Raw genomic sequence first — 12,183 nt, 5'->3', positions numbered from 1 at the left:
ACAGTGCAATTGTAAGACTTTTCTTTGTACGTTAAGGTTTTAATCAATTAAAATTTTTTATTTTTCATTTTTTCGGGACAAAAAAAACAGACAACAAAATATTAATGACCAAAGAAAAAAAAAATCAGACTCGGAACATGAAAAAAACTGGAATAAGCCCCAGCACACCAAGGGTTAACTCTTTATGACACGTTGCGCCTTTAATGTACTGTTGTTTTTGTTTGTTTTTTTAATGTAAACACAGTCACTGTCATAAGTTCACTCCATTCAGTTTACCTGATGCTGTGTGTGTTGATTCTTTCATTTACGTAAAATAAAAGCTCTTAAATAAGTAAGCCTGGTGAGATTTATCCACTTACAGACTTAACTATTGTGGTTTGTTTTACTCTTCACGTTTTTAGCACATAGTCAAAATTTAAATACCAATGGACAATTCCAAAATACATAAACTTATTTTGAATATTAAAGCTACTGTGAGGAGTTTTTTGCTGGTAATGAAACAGACTGAAATTGATTCTGGTGACTCTATATGAGCTACAAAAGCAAACCAGACCATCAGCGTCAAGATTGATTATTTCTATATAGTTATTTATAATGCGTGAAACCGCTGGCGGGGGGTACTGTAGGTGTCAGACGAAGCGATTAACTGCACGCTGCCTTTGTTGACATTTTCCAGGTACGGAAGGGCATGTACAGGACAAAGAGATAAGAGGTACAGGTTTGTCCACGGGGGCGCCAAAATTGATACAAACTGAAAGTTCCTCACAGGAGCTTTAATTATCTTTATCCCCAACCTTGTGAGGGATGTAACTTAATATCTATGCAGAATATTTGAAAAGATAAACCTATTCACTTTCTTGTTGAAATTGCAAGTACATATCTGTGAGGGCACTCAACCTTTCGGCCCTGTGAGAGTGGTAAAAAGAATCAACTCACTGCAATCAGGTGTGTGTGGCACTGATTGGCTTTGATTAAGCCCAGGTGTGGGAAGTCTTCATATACCCTGAGTCTCTAGTGCCCTGTGCTGACTCATTATCTCACCTTCAGAGGTAGTGAGAGGTTCTCCATGTGGCTTCTCTAGTTGTCGGTGTATCTGCAAACACCAACTCAGAACTTTGTGTGTATTTGTGGTCAATTGCCTGTTTCCCAGGGAATAATTTGGGGTGCTGGAGAGTTTGTGTGACTCCAGCCTTTTGGGTTATTAAAGGCCTCCCGGGCAGCCTTTGCCTTTAGCTTCAGAGGGTCGTCAACACAGCCCAGAACATCATCGGCTGCCCTCTTCCCTCCCTGGATGAGCTGTACAGCTCTCGCAACCTCCACAAAGCCCACAACATCCTCAGAGACCCCTCACACCCAGGTCACCACCTGTTTGAACTGCTGCCTTCGGGCAGAAGATACAGGACAATTAAAACAAGGACAAACAGGTTAAAAAACAGTTTTTATCCAAAAGCAATAACGGCACTTAACTGCATTAATGCACTTTATTATTTATTTATTAGAACTGGAACATGCCCTGTGTGTGTTTTTATGTGATATATATATATTTTTATTTTTATATACTGATTTTTTACTGTTTTCTGTGTTTCTGTCTGCACAAATAAGGTTTGCACTCAATTTCGTTGTACATGTACAATGACAATAAAGATATTCTATTCTATTCTATTCGAGTTTTCTGGGTCTCCTGGACAATTTTGGTTTTGAGTCAGCTGCTTGGCAGCGGTGATTTAGTTAATCATTTCAGTGCTTTATTTCATTAAGGAAGCCTGTAGCGGCTCTATACAGTTTCGTTGTCTTTTTCCTCCCCTTTCCAATCTATCGCTACTGCGATTTTGTGGTTATCCCTTTGGGATAACTTTGAGACACCCCTGGGTCTGCACCTGCGTCCCACCCCCCCCCCCCTTTCCTGACAATATCTAATTCCCAAATTGTTTCTGGCTTAATACTTTAATTATTCTTACAGCATATTGCATTTTATAGCGTGAGGAGTACGACGTCAGGGTAAAAAAGTTTGACCGTGTAAGAGTTTAATTCTTCTTGGTCGGATATCTGAAAAATTGCACATTAAGTTCGACTAACTAAATGGAGGCAAAGTGTAAGTTTGCTAAGTTTAAAGTAAAGTATAAAAAAGACAAGGTTACAAAGATGGTGAAACCAAGGTGCACACGGGGTTGCAAAGATCTAAAACACACAAACTCCCACATAATCAATGCAGCTGGCTAAATATTGACAGCAGTGAGGGTTGAGTTTGGATATTGAGGCAGTTCTGGGGCATTAAAGTCAATCACTGGATCTTTAGTCTTCTACATTGTGCAGTGACTTACACACGGCACCATGTCGGCTGCAGGGGTCCTGCTCTTATGTCTGTGTGTGATAAGCGTTCACCGAAATGTCGCAGTTGTAAGTTTCTCTTTATTCTTATTAATAAATCAGCCAGGATGGTTTTTATTATGGTGGGACTTCTGAGTTTAAGGTAAAGAAAGTTTGTTGATTTTTTGTTTCCTGTGATTTGTTTTTTTGTCATTTTAGGACGAAATCCTGCGTAAGAATCTTTTCTACGGTTGATCATTGTGGTGAAACACTTCTTTGTTTAACATTTTCTTTTTGTTTCATATTCAAATTTTACGACATAGAATATATACTAAGAAAATATATAATTTTAATGTTTTCTCTTTTTAAATGTATCCCCACAGAAGTCATTTTTCCATGTAAGACAGGAAACGGTCCTCACAGGAAATGTTATTTTACCTCAAATATCCTAATTTATATAGAAGACAAGATGTGCCAAAAGTGTTTTTTTTTACACATTTTTTTTTCTTCTGTGAGAGAAAAGTTCTGAACAGGAACGATAAATAACCATGACAGAGTTATGCAGGGAGGTGATGATCAATGACCAAAGCTACAATAACAGCAAAGAAAAACAAATAAACAACAGAAAAAACAGTTTATGTGTTTATGTGTTTGTATATATAATGTGTGTATTAAAGAATAAAATAACAGAGAAAAAAAGTCTAGTTAATAAAAAATACGACAAAAAATAAAAAAGAATGTAACGTCATTATTATTATTATTATTATTATTATCATTATTATTAGTATTAAATAAAAAGAATGATGAGAAATATAAAGGGGGGCGGGGGGGTGAATGGTTTCAGTTGGGAGTTTAGAGCGGGGTGGGGGGTATGCACTTAGCTTTTATAAACTTTCTTTTTTTAGCAAATTTCTAAACTGTATTAGTTTAGTTTTCATTGATTTAAGTAACAGACAAACTGGTCAAACTGGTTACCTGCTTCATCAGCTTTACCGGCAAAATTTCCAACCAATTTGTTTTTTTTTCTTTTTCGAAAACGCTTTTCAATAAACAATGTTTGAATCATTGAGATAAAGGTGTGTGTACTATGCTTGTTGTTGCACAACTCCAGTGATTAAACAGCTCTCTGTTCTTGGCAGACTTTGATTATGGATCCGACGGCACCGACGCGCCCCCCATTTCTTTCGATATAAGCGACTGGTTGTTTGACCTCATGGACGAGTCCAGTGAGTGGCCCTGAAAAACTCTGAATGTGACGGCACATTGTGTCTCCTTGTTGCCTTTCAACACGCAGACTTTGTTCCTCTGTTTCCAGATGTGTGTGATCCAAACCCTTGCTTTAATGGCGCCTCTTGTGCAGTTCAATCTGCCACAGAATTCAAATGCATGTGTCCTGAGCCATACGTAGGGAAGAGGTGTCAAAAAGGTAAGATGGCGTCAAGATTAGTCCAAATTGTAAAGCAGTACAGCTGCCATTCATTTGTTTTTATGCTTTATTTTAAACATAGTTTTGGATGCATCAATCTGTTTATGTTTAGCAAAGTTTATTGCAATATCCTAATTTTTATGCACAATGTTTGGTCAATTTATAGTTACTTCTGTTGACTGACTTTTTCTTTCAATAACTTGTTTTTAATATTTAGTGAGAAATTTTTGCGAGAACGTCAGATGTGGTCACGGTGACTGTGTCGCCAACTTAAAGAAACCTCCATTTTTTGAGTGCAAGTGCACCCCTCCATACAAAGGCCCCGACTGCAAGACAGGTGAGTATCCTTAACCCCATCTTTTACACGATTTGCTTTTGTTTTGTTTTTGTTCAAACTCCTGTGAGGAGTTTATTGCAGGTCATGAAACAGACAGAAATAATTCTGATTATATGACCTTCAAAAGGAAACCAGACCACCAGTGACAAGATTGATTATTTCTATATAGTAGCGATTAACTCCACGCTGGTTTTGTTTACATTTTACAGGGCAAAAATTTAAAGTGAGTGATACATATGACTGAAAGCAGGATGTTTTTCTTTTGTTAAAAACCATCAATTAAAGGTATAAGTAGGATTTTCCTAGAAAAATTAAATATAGACTTTTACAAATTTAATATAACTCATCACTTATGGGCTTCTATACGTGTGTTAGTGAGTGTGTGTGCAGACCCTTGTGAGACCCTTCCCTCTGCATCTATTCTGTTGTTCTGCTTTGCACGGGACGATTTCAGGAGGGGCGCTGTTGTGGTTCCCTGAGCCGATCACAGCATATAGGTGAGTGTGGGAGTGGTTCAAATTAGCAACTGGGCCCCAGTCAGACCGGCGAACATGGCGAAATAGCGATGCAGAGTTGGCCTTCTTTCTGTTGAACAGATAGGTGCCTCATGCATGCTGGCGCAAATGTAACCGGCGGTTAGCATGCTAGCACAAAGGTGAGTGAGCTCCTGGTGACAAAGAGCCCAGGAGGAGGGGTCCAGTTTGAATGTGTTGTTGACAAAATGCAAGGAAAAATCCTATTTATTATACCTTTAAGCATGTACAGGACAAAATCATTAAAGATATAACACGGCTAAGTTCCTCATAGTAGCTTTAAATTGAACATTAAGTGCTCGGTCAAGCAGAAACATATTCCAGACTAAAAAGTTATATCGGCACAGTAAAATTGACAATAAAATTAAAAAATAGGTCAGCTTTAGTTTTCTAATTTGTAAAAATAAAAATGATGTAGATTGTATTTTAAGATCTTCTTTTTTTTTTTTAAACAATATTTTATTGCGTTTTTTACATATAGGACACTTACAAATAACAATGACCAAAGCAATTATAAATAATGCATCAGTGTACTAGGCAACAAAACAAACGTGAAAAAAAGAGAAAAACAAAAAGGGAGAAATGAAAATAATAATACAAATAATACAGTGGTAACAGAAGTAAATAAAAACAAAATAAATAAATAACAGAAATAACAGAAAAAGCAGCAGTGATGGTGTTCAAGTTACTGTAACATTCTCATCTTCCAAATATTCCAAAAAAGGTTTCCATACTTTGAGAAACTGTTTTCTTTTCCCTCTAACAATATATGTAAGTCTCTCCAATGCAAGGTGTGTTGCAATTTCCTTCAACCATATCTTTACTGAGGGCACTTGCGTATTTTTCCAGAAAAGAGCAATTAGTCTTCTAGCTTGGAGTAGCCCAAAATCAATCAATACTGATTGTTTAGAATTTACAGCAAAATGTTCAGGGTATATACCCAGGATACAAAGTTTGGCTTGCAGGGGAACATTTTTATTCACAATCTGGGAAATGGTCCCAGTCACTGCCTGCCAGAACGACTGCACCTTTGAGCACTCCCAAACACAATGGAATAATGTTCCTTTTTCTTCTAAACACTTACAACATATATCTGGAATATTAGGATAGATTTTATTCAATTTCACTGGAGTGATATAAGTTCGCATTAGCCATTTATATTGGAGCAATTTTAATTTTGTATTAATTGTATTTTGTTGTGCCTTTAAGCATGCAATTTCCCAGTCTTCTTCTAATATATCCTCTCCAATATCGACTTTCCAAGCTTCTAATCTGTCTTTAGATGATTCCTTTCCATGAAACACCAAAGTCCCATAAAACAAAGATACTAGTCCCCTTTTATTCTGATTATTGACTATTATGTTTTCAATGTTTGTCAAAGGTGGCTCAGACATTAGGTCTTTATTTTTTGATGATATGAAATGTTTCAATTGTAGATATTTGAAAAAATTATTTATTGGTATATCATACTCATTGCATAATTGCTCAAAAGTAAGTAGTTTCCCGTTTCTGTACAGATTCCCTACACATTGCACACCTTTGGTTGCCCAAAGCTTGAAACCACCATCACATCTACCTGGTGTAAAATCGCTGTTTCCCCATATAGGAGAAAAACGAGATAAGCCAGGGAGGCCTCCAATATGCTGGTGTACACGATACCAAATGTCAATAACATTTCTAAGAAAGGGATTCTTTGTCTTTTTTCTCAGTGTTTTCAAATCTGCTGAATGTAGATACAAATTGAGGGGTAGCTCTGATGTAGTTGTTTGCTCGATATTTACCCAAGCTGGAAGAAAATTGGAGCTGAAATAAAATGAAGCAGAGTGCAATTGAGCAGACCAATAATACCACAGCAGATTTGGAAGACGAAGGCCACCTCTTTCATACGGCAAGTAAAGCAACTTCAAGCGCAGCCTAGCTTTTTTATTGTTCCAAATGAATCTAGTAAGAGTGCTATTAATTTTGTTAAAAAAGCACTTGGGAAGTGGGAGTGGGATTGATTGAAAAAGGTACAGGAACTTTGGCAGTATATCCATTTTAATTATATTAATACGGCCAATCATTGAAATTGGCATTACTGTCAAGCGGTCTAATGTTTTTGTTATTTTTTCTGTTAGCGAGTCATAATTTGAAGATACAACAGTTTTGATTTCAGGAGTAATTTTAACGCCTAAATATGTAAAACCATTTTTTGCATTTGTAAACTGTGTTTTTATAGTTGGCGTCAGGCGTTCATTTTTGTTTAAAAACAATAGTGATGATTTAGAGAAATTAATTTTATATCCAGAGAACTCTCCAAATTGTTGAATTAATGTGGTTAGATTTGGAATACTATCCTTAAGCCTGGTCAGAAACAAGATGACGTCGTCGGCATACAAAGATATCCTATGCTCTTGTTCACCTATCTGGATGCCCGTGAGGCCATCATGGGCCCTGACAGCCAGAGCGAGAGGTTCGATAGCTAAAGTGAATAGCATCGGTGATAATGGACAGCCTTGTCGGGTTGAACGCTGCAAGTTGAATGGTTTTGAGACAACACTATTGGTCAGAATCTCTGCTACTGGGTTTTTATAGAGAACATGAATCCATCTAAGGAATCTCTCTCCAAATCCAAATCGTGGTAGCAATTTAAAAAGGTAGTGCCACTCTATTCTGTCAAATGCCTGTTGGGCATCCAATGACAGTATCGCTGCATCTTTAGTACCAGCTTTTTCATGTAATATATTAAGGACTCTTCTGATATTATGAAAACCTTGACGATTTCGTACAAACCCATTTTGATCATTATGTATAAGTTTAGGGAGGTGTGGATCTAATCTTCTTGCTAGCATTTTACAAAGTATTTTAGTGTCAGAGCACATCAGGCTGATTGGCCTGAACGACGTACATTCTGTGGGTGGTTTGCCTGGTTTTTGAATGAGGGTTATCATAGCGAGTCTCATAGTGGGTGGAAGAGTTCCTTCCTGAAAGCATTCTTGAAACATGTTAAGAAGTGGCTCCATTAATTTAGTTTTAAATGTTTTATAAAATTCTATAGGCAACCCATCAGGCCCAGGTGCCTTACCACTATTCATATTTTGGATCGCTTCCGACATCTCTTCGGTTGTTATGTTCCTATCCAATTCATTTTTTATGTCATCAGATAGTGACTGAAATTGAAGGTGATCAAGAAATGTTTTCTGCGCATCCGAGTCTTGGTTGCATTCTGATCTATATAAGGATTCATAAAAATCCTTGAAGCATGTATTTATTTCTTGCGGGTCTATTGTTAGATTCCCTTGCGGTGTCCTAATACTATTTATTGCTCGGTCAGTTTGTTGTTTTTTGATTCTCCAGGCTAAAAGTTTGCCAGCCTTTTCTCCTTGATCATGATAGGCCTGTTTCAACCACATTAAGCTTTTGGCGGTTTTATCTGTGGACATTTTATTGTATTTAGCTCTCAATATAATAATTTCTTTTTGTTTTAAATTATCATCTTTTGCATACAGGTCATTTTCCAATATTTTGATTTGATTTTCCAAATTTTCCATTTCCATTTTATAGTGTTTTGTTTTATAGCTGGTGTAACTAATTATCTCTCCCCTGATGAATGCTTTAAATGCTTCCCATCTGATACAAGCACTAGTTTCGTCAGAATTCAGTTCAAAGTAGTTGTTAATTTTAGAGCCAATAGTGTCAACAAAAGCTTGATCTTGCAGCCATCTCGCCTGTAACCTCCAATTAGGTGGGTTATGGATAATTTTGTCAACTTGTATTTTGAGTGATACAGCAGCATGGTCACTTATCACGATACCATTATACCAACATTCACTAACCTTGGATAAGAGTTCCCTGGAAATAATGAAATAATCAATACGGGAATGTGATTTATATGTACTTGAATAACAGGAGTAATGATTTTTATCAGGATTACGTTCTCTCCAGACATCAACTAGATTTAGGTCCTCCATCACCTGCTTCAATGTTTCTCTAGTTTGAGTTTTACCCGTGTCGCGGCCCGTTGAACGATCTATTGTTGGATTTAAAGCACAATTGAAGTCCCCTCCTAAAATAAAAAATCCATTCATGGTAGACAAGTCAAGCAAAATATTCCTAAAGAAACTGGGGTTATCTTCATTGGGCCCATAAATGCTCACTAGGTTCCATGTCATTGATAGGATATTGCATTGGACAATAACATATCTTCCACCTGGGTCTCGGATAGTTTTGACAATCTGCAATGGTATTGTCCGGTGGATAAGGATAAGCACTCCCCTTGCATAATTATTATAACATGCATATATTACTTGGCCAGGCCATCTGCTCTGTACACGCTTTAAGTCTGCAGTTGTTAGGTGGGTTTCCTGTAAAAATATGATTTTAGATTTAAGATGTCTAATCCTACTCATAACCTGTTTTAATTTTGTTATTTTCCGAAGCCCCCTTACATTCCATTTTAAGATCTTCTTAAACTTTATAAATAGGATGTCACGACATGCCCACAGCCTGCAGAGGGTCTACAACAAAAACAAGAAGAATAGTCGATGTCTTGAAATAAAAAAAAACCTGGGGTTGCCAAAACCATTTGAGGGCCCCAGAATCCCTTGCTACACCCCTGCATTGTTATAATTTTAAACTGTTTGTGTCTCATCTGTATCAGTGTCCACATCGCCCTGTGAAACCAATCCCTGCCAGAACGGAGGCTCCTGCATCAAAGGACGCGGCAAATACGGCTGCGCTTGTGTTAATGGATTTACTGGGAGGTTCTGCCAAACTGGTAAAGACTCTGTAAAGTCCAGATTCAGCCGTTACTCTTACTGACAGAATGACATCACCATTGCTTAATGGGGAGACACAGCACACAATTCCAAAGTACCATTTCACAGAAACGAGAAAACAAACAAACAGCAGATACAGCCTTAAAAACACCCACAGCGTCACCGTTTTATCTAACATGTTGTCATTTTCAGTTACAATGTAAGTCAAACAAATCTGCGTTTAGGCGTTAGAATATCTTAAGATTTTGTGCTCACTTGAAATCTTCTTGTACAGCACCCACTGACTGTTACGAAGGTAATGGAGAGTCATACAGGGGATCCGTCAGTGTGACGGAAGATGGGCGGGATTGTCTCGACTGGCACTCCTTCTTCATCTTGGCACAGGGAGAGGATCCTTTCACCATGTACTCAGACTTTCCTGGACTGGAATATAACAACGACTGCAGGTATAAAAAAAAAGCACTTTTATCTATTGATTAGGTGTTTTTTTGTGGAAAAATAAGACATTACCAGTGAAAATTGTAATTTTCTGCGTGAGGGTAAAAAAATTTGACTTATCCTTAGGAATCCCGATGGGGATGAAAAACCTTGGTGTTTTGTTAAAAAGCAAGGCACACTGGATTGGGAATATTGCAAAGTCCAGAAGTGCTCTGGAGGTGATCACACACACAGGCACGCACACACACAAATACAGTGTTCATGTACTGCCTGCCCACACTGTGCTCAATCTTACTTGCTGTTCCTCCATCCCAGCCCCTACCCAGCCACCAGTCCAGCCCCAGCCCCAGCCAGGCTCTATGTTCTCCCAATGCGGCAAAATAGACCTGATGCGGCCTGTTACCACTAGCAGGATATTTGGGGGTAGCAAGTCTTGCCCCGGGGCTCACCCCTGGCAGGTGTCTCTGCAGATCAGACCCAAAGGATCATCGCTTCAGTTCGGCCACTGGTGCGGTGGGATCCTCCTCTCGTCCTGCTGGGTCCTCACTGCTGCACACTGCATGTATGTCTTGTATTTTACTTCTATGCCTTTTCCAGTTGTTTCTTCTTCTTTTTTTTTAACTATAAGCTTTTTTATTATTATTATTATTTCAGTTCAAATACTGATGAATACCAAGTGGTGTTGGGAGGAGTGAACGTAAACAAACAGGAGGAGATGGACCAGACCATCCCAGTAATGCAAACAATTGTTCATGAGAACTACAGGGAGTCTCAAAGCGCTCTTTACAACGACATTGGTTTGTTCTGAGTTATTTATTTTTACACAGAAAAACTTTAGCCATAACCATGATTATTTACCTTGTGTGTTAATGTCCTGTGTAGCTCTGCTGAAACTCAAAGTTACGGACAGCCCTCACTGTGCCAATGAAACCCGCTTTGTGAAGGCAGCGTGTCTACCAGACCAGATCTTCTCCCCTGGACAGGAGTGTGTGGTCTCAGGATGGGGAGCCACAGAAACCCGTAATGAACTATTCATCCAAAGTCCTTTCATGTCATTCACACACTTTATTTTTTAACATGCAACAATTCAGTATTGCATTTCCAAAAAAAATGGGTTGCAGAATTGTCCAAAGTGATGCAGCAAGAGGCCAAGTTAGTAGTTTGGGTTTAGCGCCAAAAAGAATGGATCCTTCATTTCCCATGATGCCACTGGATAACATCTTTCATTAGACGTGCCTCACTGCAATATTAACTGCCATGTCTCAAGGTTGTAACATAGATTTTCTGCTCGAATAATGGCCGTAAATCTAAACCCGGTTCAGCTCTGTAGCTTCAAAACACACTTAATATACCATTTAAAATGCTAACTTTGCTTTTGGTATTTCATGAAGTATCTTTTCTTTCCTCCCAAAAAAATAATTCAGTTAAAGTCTTGATATTTCTGTTTGAACAAGTGTTGAAAATGGTCCTTTAGATGCAGTGTAAGAAATACCGCTAGAAGGACCGCTAGCTACACGGCCAACTGAGCTAACTAGCTTAAAGCTGCTACATTTTGCATTAGCAGTTACTTTAGCAAAGCTGTCCGTTCGTCGGAAAGCATTCCTCTATAAAATATGATAGAGTTTCAGCAAAAAACAGAGACTTGTTATAAAGTTGTGTGGAAATTCATTGTGGGACTTTGTGTTATTTAAACTCATTCGCCTAAGCTAATTTAGAATGTTTTTAGCCATGTTAGCAATGTCTTATTGGGAGAGAAAGCGCAGGTGCTGCTGATAACAATAACGATGGCTCTGCTTTACTCAAGTGTCCAAGTAAGCCCTGATAATAATTCAGCCGTCATGCATTTTATTATTTTACATGATAAATAGCGTAAGATATTTCTTATTCACTTTCATTTCCACCTTTCAGAGAGGTTAAGCGGCCAGCTGTTGAACGCTCGTGTGTTCGTGATCTCTGACCAGAAGTGCAGAACTCCTCCGATCTACGGAAGTGTGCTGGACGACAGCATGTTCTGTGCCGGCACTCTGCAGGGCGGCATCGACTCCTGCCAGGTGTGTATGAATGTGAAGAATGTTAACACATTCACATAGACAGGGAATCCAAGAGTTTAAGATACCCTTTTAAGACAACCATAGTCTGCATGTGTAAGATGCATGAATCCTTCCCTCAGTGGCCCTCTACAGAAAGTGTTATATGCTTAATTTGCTCTTTCTGACTCTCCAGGGTGACTCAGGCGGACCCTTGATATGCGAGCAGAATGGCACACACTACGTCAGCGGTGTGGTGAGCTGGGGCATCGGCTGTGGTCAGATAAACAAGCCTGGCGTCTACGCCAACGTGCACAGATTTGTCGACTGGATCAAAAGCAAGATGAACTGAACATTC

At 38.5% G+C, this 12,183-nt stretch overlaps 1 protein-coding gene across 1 annotated transcript; it reads left to right on the top strand.

Annotated features, from left to right (window-relative positions):
• The first annotated feature begins 2,331 nt into the window (after positions 1-2,331).
• On the top strand, positions 2,332-12,177 carry LOC138593061 (hyaluronan-binding protein 2-like). The gene is made up of 13 exons (XM_069663900.1): positions 2,332-2,359; positions 3,447-3,533; positions 3,623-3,733; positions 3,951-4,070; positions 7,311-7,326; positions 9,265-9,359; positions 9,635-9,806; positions 9,925-10,016; positions 10,132-10,360; positions 10,453-10,595; positions 10,681-10,818; positions 11,707-11,849; positions 12,022-12,177. Exons 1-13 carry the CDS (start codon positions 2,332-2,334, stop codon positions 12,175-12,177), a joined length of 1,530 nt encoding a protein of 509 aa, XP_069520001.1.
• Positions 12,178-12,183: the final 6 nt, after the last annotated feature.

The sequence above is a fragment of the Semicossyphus pulcher genome, unplaced genomic scaffold (genome assembly GCF_022749685.1).
Source record: "Semicossyphus pulcher isolate SPU_LCO1_2020_fin unplaced genomic scaffold, fSemPul1.0.p SCAF_16, whole genome shotgun sequence".
In the NCBI taxonomy this organism is placed as follows: Eukaryota; Metazoa; Chordata; class Actinopteri; order Labriformes; family Labridae; genus Semicossyphus; species Semicossyphus pulcher.
This window is presented reverse-complemented; position numbering and strand designations above follow the sequence as displayed.

What these genes read in the sequence shown, in the direction of transcription:
- LOC138593061 (XM_069663900.1), top strand. Translation starts at nt 2,332, where the DNA reads ATGTCGGCTGCAGGGGTCCTGCTCTTAT. An exon ending in TGCAGGGGTCCTGCTCTTAT is followed by an intron (nt 2,360 to 3,446) that starts GTCTGTGTGTGA and finishes TGTTCTTGGCAG; the next exon opens with ACTTTGATTATGGATCCGAC. An exon ending in AGGGAAGAGGTGTCAAAAAG is followed by an intron (nt 3,734 to 3,950) that starts GTAAGATGGCGT and finishes TTTAATATTTAG; the next exon opens with TGAGAAATTTTTGCGAGAAC.